General features: G+C 39.0%; 2 protein-coding genes across 2 annotated transcripts in view; both read left to right on the forward strand.

Annotated features, from left to right (window-relative positions):
- The window catches only part of LOC107576964 (stonustoxin subunit alpha-like), a gene marked incomplete at its 5' end in the record, with an annotated part of 10,290 nt that extends 2,972 nt beyond the window's left edge, over window positions 1-7,318 (forward strand). The window contains 4 exons of the mRNA XM_016263083.1: window positions 4,098-4,271; window positions 6,553-6,599; window positions 6,711-7,086; window positions 7,159-7,318. Of these exons, the coding sequence (XP_016118569.1) occupies window positions 4,098-4,271; window positions 6,553-6,599; window positions 6,711-7,086; window positions 7,159-7,318 (757 nt within the window). The remainder of the gene's footprint in view (window positions 1-4,097; window positions 4,272-6,552; window positions 6,600-6,710; window positions 7,087-7,158) is intronic.
- Window positions 7,319-7,354: 36 nt separating this feature from the next.
- On the forward strand, window positions 7,355-7,900 carry LOC107576965 (stonustoxin subunit beta-like; the record flags this gene model as incomplete). The annotated part of the gene is made up of 2 exons (XM_016263084.1): window positions 7,355-7,703; window positions 7,752-7,900. Coding segments are annotated over 2 exons (498 nt in total), but the record flags the coding sequence as incomplete, so codon positions are not given.
- Window positions 7,901-8,042: the final 142 nt, after the last annotated feature.

Raw genomic sequence — 8,042 nt, forward strand, 5'->3', positions numbered from 1 at the left:
TTCATAAAAATATGGATTCTGAGGACGAAATAGTTTTCTTTGTGGCAGGCGGCTTGTGACGTCCAAAAAAAAAACTGAAGACAAAGGACATGGCAAAGACAATGGCTGAAAAGCATGGACTTTCTGTTCTTCATAAAGAACACGAGGGAGTAGGCCATTTCTGAATTTCTGCTCGTTTTGCCGGAAAGACAACAGGCATATTCATTCATAAAGCTGAACGGCAAATTTGGCACATTCGGAGTAACAAATAAACAATAGAACTGTATAATTAAACTAAAATTATTATAGACTATATGATTTTTGTCATCTTCTGATTGGTCAACTTCAGATGGATCGCCAAATCGTCTCGTTCAACCGCACATACGCCACGAATTTAAACCGACAGCATCCGATTTTTTTACGTTTGAAAATTATCGGGAGGACGGGAGGTGCTCGTAACATCTCGGATCGGCCCGTAATTCTTCTCACATGGAAAAATCGCCTGCGAGCTCGTACGACAGCAAAAATCACACCGTGTACACCCACCTTAACAAAGGTATTCAAACAGTCAGTAGTCAGTATTATTGTAAGTCAGTGATGTAAGCGTGCATGACTGTGGACTGTAAGCTCAAGGTCTGAACTGTATGCAAACAAAATAAACAACAAAACAAAAGAGAAAGCAGCAGGTCTGGTTAGTGTGGTCACATCGTGCCCCCGTCCACATCAGCGCTGCAGTTTTTATAGCTCCGCATAATAAGCCTCAGGTGGAAAGACACACCCACAATAACCAGTATACCTGCAAACCCAAAACAAAACAAGAAAAAAACACAGGCCCAGCACTCACTGGGACATAACAGTAACACAGAAATTCAAAAACAATGGACTTGTGACAAGGCCCCTGAAATAATCAGGCCTTCATTTTAATTTAGTGATGAGTGATTTTTTGCTAGAAAAAGAGCAGGAGAAATACCAAGCAAGTGTTATTGATCAAAAGATAAGTATGTTGAACCAAAACAATTAAAGTAATATAGCAAAAGTAACTGTTACAACCGGCTCCAAATTGCAACATAAACAAGAGCCAACACAGACCAGCAAGTAGTAAAGAAAAGTAGTTTATTTAACAAAAGCATAATTAACAAAGGTATTCAAACAGTCAGTAGTCAGTATTATTGTAAGTCAGTGATGTAAGCGTGCATAACAGTGGACTGTAAGCTCAAGGTCTGAACTGTATGCAAACAAAATAAACAACAAAACAAAAGAGAAAGCAGCAGGTCTGGTTAGTGTGGTCACATCGTGCCCCCGTCCACATCAGCGCTGCAGTTTTTATAGCTCCGCATAATAAGCCTCAGGTGGAAAGACACACCCACAATAACCAGTATACCTGCAAACCAAAAACAAAACAAGAAAAAACACAGGCCCAGCACTCACTGGGACATAACAGTAACACAGAAATTCAAAAACAATGGACTTGTGACAAGGCCCCTGAAATAATCAGGCCTTCATTTTAATTTAGTGATGAGTGATTTTTTGCTAGAAAAAGAGCAGGAGAAATACCAAGCAAGTGTTTCAGAGCCTGCAAAAGCTATGAAAAGAGTGACTGTGTATCTCACCGAGTAAGATGCAGCCTGCAGAAGTGACATGCATGGTTGTTGTCCTCACTGAAACTACCGACTGTAGCCAAAGCACAATAAACTCATTTAGCCTTTTCCAAGACCCATATTTACAAAATATAGACCTCTAGGAATCCATACTTGGGTCTCATGAGATCACGTCAATCATTTCAGATCTAACAGGTGCTGCTAGAGGAGGAGTACAGTGAGAGTGTTTGGTGGTAGGGTAGTAAAGCTCTTATATAGGGATGCATGAGTGATGAAGTTTTTTTTTTAAATTAATACTGTCATGAATTCACGCAACTTGAAACAGAACATGCTACCCTCTCCTCCTTTGCTTGCGTTGGTGGGCATATTTTCAACATGACAATGACGATATTGTAGGATCTCTGTCTTCGAACGGACCCACTTACACTATTGAGTCACACATGAAACAATCACATTCCATTGAGACAAACTGAGAAGCACCCTATGCAGCCAGCTGTGGTCGTAAAACTCATGCAGGGTCAGTGAAGTGTCTCAGCAGTCCTGTACTATCTAGCTTATCGTCTCAAGAGACTCAAATAAAACAGTGCTTAAACCCTAACTCACCAGAGGAGGAGAAACTCCCCCTGTCTGAAAAACCCCTCAAGGATCAGAGGTGCAGTGTAATGTGACTGACTTCAGCATAAATAAACTAGCTAATAAACAACAGAACCAAGAACATGGTAACTGGAAATGTTCCAGCGACAGACTCGCCTGGACCACATGACCGTTTAACGCATAAATTGCGAATCCCGTCAACAAAGAGACAATTTTATAGCTTCATGTCCTAGCAAGAAGAATGGCAGACATACACTCGTGACATGGGCATGACCTCAGGACACCTCCCCTTTTCCCCCTGCATTCCAAAAAAGGGACGCATCCTTTTACTACTTTCAGAAAAGCGCGCGTTTCTCCTGTCACAGACAAAGGGACATGAAACTTACAACAGACAATTTCAACAGATAATCATTTATGCGCATAACAGGGCAACCAGATTCACAAATAATATGTTGTATGTCTTATATATATGCTTGATGTGTTTCATGTAATCGGTGCAACTTTAATCAGTGTTTTATTACCCTTTTTTAGGAAATAAGGTTATTAAAATGTGTGTAATATGTGAAGTTTAATCTTGAACGAATGGGCATGACAAATGCAGAATGTTGAAATGAAGTAAATGTTAATAGTATTGTAACGAATCAGCTCATGAGGAAATTATGAATAATTAATCATAACTAGTTATAATTAATTATGAATATTTAGATCCGCTGTAGATATTTAGCTGAAGGCAAACTCAGACTTTTTCAGCAGAACGGCTCAAGCCTCTGCGTCATCAAGAAACCAACCAATCTCCGGAGGGCTTCCAAAAAGGGACGCCATCCTGACGTCATCTCAGTAACCAATCAGCAACGGAATTCCCTCAAGCAGCCAAACAAGGAAACTCAGCTTTTCAGCTGTCACCCAAAAACGCAAGTAAACAAGCTAAATCTTCTATCTGCTGAACTGGTGCCGAGATAATTTTAAGCAGTAAACCTAAGCAAAGTCTCTGCTTTGTGATTTTCTCAGGTTGCAAGTAAAAGAACTGTAGCTAATATCTTGCTAAAACAAGCCAAATCTCTGCTTTGTGATTTTCTCAGGTTGCAAGTAAGAGAACTGTAGCGAATATCTTGCTAAAACTTTGGGCTTTCCTCAAAACTCTGTTAACATCATTCTTCAGAACTGTATATGTGTGTGTGTGTGTGTGTGTGTGTGTGTATGTGTCTGTCTTAGCTTAGGTCAATGTAATTTAGAATAGCCAATAAATTCATGTTTCATATATAAGGAATCATTGTCTTGTGTTGTGACATTTTAAAGTTAAAACTCTGCCTAGATCCTTGTTACCTTGCTCAAAATTTCATAAGATTACCATTTTGTTTGTGTCGTTGGCCACGAAGTAATATGAACAGAATCGGTAATGTACACGGACATTAACGTCTCGCTGGACGACCGTTGATAAGGTGTAAACTATTACAAATTCGAAATCAGTTCTAATCAGGGTGACTTCAAATTTTCAGATTCGAGTCCTCTCAAAACCTGAATGAATTAATAATAATTAATTCCCTAAGAAAAGTAATCAGACATTACAATATGTATTCTTCCAAGGTGAAAGGACAGTAGAAAGTGATGCCAAATAGATTTAAATAGAAAGTGATGTCAAAAGTCTAGATTTTTTTCTTAACAAGTGTTGTTTGTTCAGCAGTAAAACCAGTGACACAACTCCACTGGACAGCCGTTTCCATCATTTTATTTATAATGTTTACATGGCGTTTTAGCTTTTTTGTTTTAAATCATTGACATCATGTACTGACAGTGACATTATTGCATTTCTAATGAGGGAGAAGTTTTTTTTAACAAAGTAAACCTTAAGACATGACCACAATTAATGGCTGAAATAAGTATAAATGTGTGTAAGAGATGTCACATGGACTATTGCTGTATTTGTAGATTGTCTGGCTGTATGGTGACAGAGGAAGGCTGTGGTTATGTGTCTTCAGCTCTGAGTTCAAACCCCTCACACCTGAGAGAGCTGGATCTGAACTACAATCACCTGGGAGATTCAGGAGTCAAGCTGCTCTCTGAAAAACAGGAGGACCCAAACTGCTCATTGGATCAACTGAAGTATGTCAAGCATGACGTCTTTGCATTTGTGTTTGAATGCTGCGGTCGTCTCAGGTCTTTATAGCAGCTTTTCGTGCATAATACATCATTCTAAAACACGGCGCTCAAGTACAAAGAAATTCAGCTTCGAAAAACATGTGTCTAGACCTTGCGGTTAAAAAAAAATATATAAAAAAAACCTTCCACTGACCAAGTCTCGCGACCAAAACACTATCAGTGCGAACCCAGTATTCTAATAGTAGCGGGCATGTTTGTTTACGGTCCGAGAAAAACGTGAATGGGCCACATATGTTTTTTTTTTACTTTGTGCTACGTAATCGCCCCCTTTCGTTACCTCAGCTGCCCCCTCATCAGTGCTGCGCTGACGCCGGCTCTGGCTCATCTGCATGTCTTTTAGCATCACTGTCAGCATTTCAAAATGCCTCAAATCTGTTCATAAGCTCCCAAGCATTTGATTTTGGTTGTAATTTGTTGAAATAAATATAAAAATACAGTATGCTCATGTCTGTCCGCTGAATGTGACCCACAATCTCTGACTCTCCTCCGTGGTCATGGAAAAATTTATATTTACAATGACAACAATCATACTTCGTCACTGAATTGTTTCCAACAAAGAAATGGATGGACTTCTGTCAGCTTGTTGAACATACTTTTATTTGGATATTCTGCAGTATGACACTGAAGCAGCAGCGAGCGTCCAGCGTTTGTAGCAGAGGACGATCCTCCCTGAATGGAGTATGACGTAGCTTCACATTCTCTATAGAAGAGCTTTTTCATTCGTTTCATCCTGATTATTTTCATCTTTCATTTGCATTTTGCTCTTTTGTATTTTTTCATCCCATGAATAATTCACTGAATGCTCTAAGAATCTCTGGTCTTCACATCTCTTTCCAGGTTTGTTTTCATCAGATGCTTTAAAATTTAATTGTCTCTTATTCATTTCTGATCTCTGTTATCAGAGTTTCTAAAGCAGGGAAATACAATATCTGTTATCTGTCAGAATGATGGAAATCATGAACATTTCTGATTCAGATGTATTTTTGATAGTACAGACAAATATTACTGTGTTGATTTCACCGCTGTGTTTCTTCAAGCTCTTGTGAAGTTCAGGAAGAGATTTTATTGCTGCAGAATCTCTGCACTTTAAACCAGTTCAGTCTCTGAGAAACACCTGAAAATAAAGAAAAAATGAAAGAAAAAGATTAAGAACCATAAAAATCCCACAGACCAGGGGTCTTCAACTAAAGCTGCTTGAGGTCCAGTAATGAACCCTCCTCACCAGCTGAGGTCCGGACAGTTATATAGGCCTACCTTAAAACATAAATTGGTGTTTTTTGGCAGACCATGGTATCTGCAGGATATTTAAGCTCATATTTAAGACTTTTTAACACCTGCACAAATAAAATTAAAATGACTGTAAAAAGCATGATTTAGAGTTGAGAGACAAGTTTTCACAAAAACAAAAAGGTTTTTAGAATGATTAACTTCACATTTCAGCCTTTAAACCATTTTTTTTAAGAAAATGGAGGCAAAAGTATCAATTATTAGGCTATATTAATTTAAATAATTATTATCAATCAATTATAGCCTTTTAATTAAATAATACATAAATATATATTTTACTGTCTGAATGTTTTACATTTTTATAATGCATTAAGTCAAGTTTATTTGTACAGCGTTTTTCATGATACAAAACATTGCAAAGCAACTTTACAGCAAATTAAGTTTCTACAATATTTAGTGGTAGCTTATCAGTGGTGACTGTCAGTTAATGTACATATGGCAGAAATGTACGGAAAAATCAATTTAAGACGTAATAAAACAGACGATGAACACTATTAACAGCTATTATTATATGATGCAATCAAACTTATAGCAAAATGTGGTAGTTCTGTATGTTGTTTCACTGATAAAAACAGACTTACATCAACGGAATGTTCAGATGAGCCACGACTATTCAAACTCAAACTGACAAAATTCTAATCTAAACTCCCAGAATCCCTTGAGACTCAATCAAGGCTAGAACATGCTAAATCATTCCAAAACATGCTAGCAATGTGACGATAACACTAGCAACTGCATAGCGAGACCCTAGCTACCACCCCGTGTGCCCTAGCAACTGCCTAGCAACCACACAGAACATGTTATCAACAGCATAGCAACCACCCCAAGTACCATAGCAACCACTCATTTAAACTTAATTTCTGTCTAATATTTTTTAAATCTGTCAAACTAAAACTTGTGTTCACTGACTGAATGTGTCTCTGTGTGTGTTTTCTAGCGTGGATCATGGAGGAGAATCCAGGATTACAGCAGGACTAAAGAAATGTACGTCTACACACACACACACATATATAAAACACATACACACTCATATATAAAACACACACACAGCTGTAGTGATTGTTGTGTTATTAATGTCTCTGTTCTTGTGTTCAGATGCCTGTTTTCTCACACTGGATCCAAACACAGCACACACTCGTCTCAGACTGTCTGAGGAGAACAGAACAGTGACAGGTGTGGAAGAGAAACAGTCGTATCCTGATCATCCAGACAGATTTGATGTGTATCCCCAGGTGTTGTGTAGAGAGAGTGTGTGTGGACGCTGTTACTGGGAGATTGAGTGGAGTGGAGATGTGTGTATATCAGTGTCATATAAGAGCATCAGCAGGAAGGGACGGGGTGATGAGTGTTGGTTTGGATTTAATGATCAGTCCTGGAGTTTGTTCTGCTCTCCCTTCAGTTACTCATTCAGACACAATAACAAACACACTGCTCTCCCTGTGAAGCCCATCAGCAGCAGTAGAATAGGAGTGTATGATTATGTCAGGAGAACAGGAGTGTTTTATGATGATGATGATGATGATGATGATGATGATGATATCAGCAGGAGAATAGGAGTGTTTGTGGATCACAGTGCAGGAACTCTGTCCTTCTACAGCGTCTCTGACACAATGAGCCTCATCCACACAGTCCAGACCACATTCACTCAGCCGGTCTATCCTGGGATTTATGTTTTTATTGGGTCAACAGTGAAACTGATTTGATGTATCAGAATAGATTGACGAGTTATTATACACGATCCAAACACAGCACACACTCAACTCATTCTGTCTGAGGAGAACAGAAAGGTGACAGGTGTTGGAGAGAAACAGTCGTATCCTGATCATCCAGACAGATTTGATTGTGTGTTTCAGGTGTTGTGTAGAGAAAGTGTGTGTGGACGCTGTTACTGGGAGATTGAGTGGAGTGGAGATGTGTGTATATCAGTGTCATATAAGAGCATCAGCAGGAAGGGACGGGGCGATGAGTGTTGGTTTGGATATAATGATCAGTCCTGGAGTTTGTTCTGCTCTTCCTACAGTTACTCATTCAGACACAATAACAAACACACTGCTCTCCCTGTGAAGCCCATCAACAGCAGCAGAACAGGAGTGTTTTATGATGATGATGATGAGGATGATATCAGCAGGAGAATAGGAGTGTTTGTGGATCACAGTGCAGGAACTCTGTCCTTCTACAGCGTCTCTGACACAATGAGCCTCATCCACACAGTACAGACCACATTCACTCAGCCCCTCTATCCTGGGGTTTATGTTTTTATTGGATCAACAGTGAAACTGATTTGATGTATCAGAATAGATTGACGAGTTATTATACACATAATTCTTTGAGCTGCATGATAAATCAGTAACTGTAATAAATCCTCATATAGATAGTAAAATCAGTGTGTGTGTGTGAGAGAGAGAGTGTGTGTGTGTGTGTGAGTGT

This window comes from Sinocyclocheilus grahami, unplaced genomic scaffold, assembly GCF_001515645.1.
Source record: "Sinocyclocheilus grahami isolate Dianchi unplaced genomic scaffold, SAMN03320097.WGS_v1.1 scaffold4730.1, whole genome shotgun sequence".
In the NCBI taxonomy this organism is placed as follows: Eukaryota; Metazoa; Chordata; class Actinopteri; order Cypriniformes; family Cyprinidae; genus Sinocyclocheilus; species Sinocyclocheilus grahami.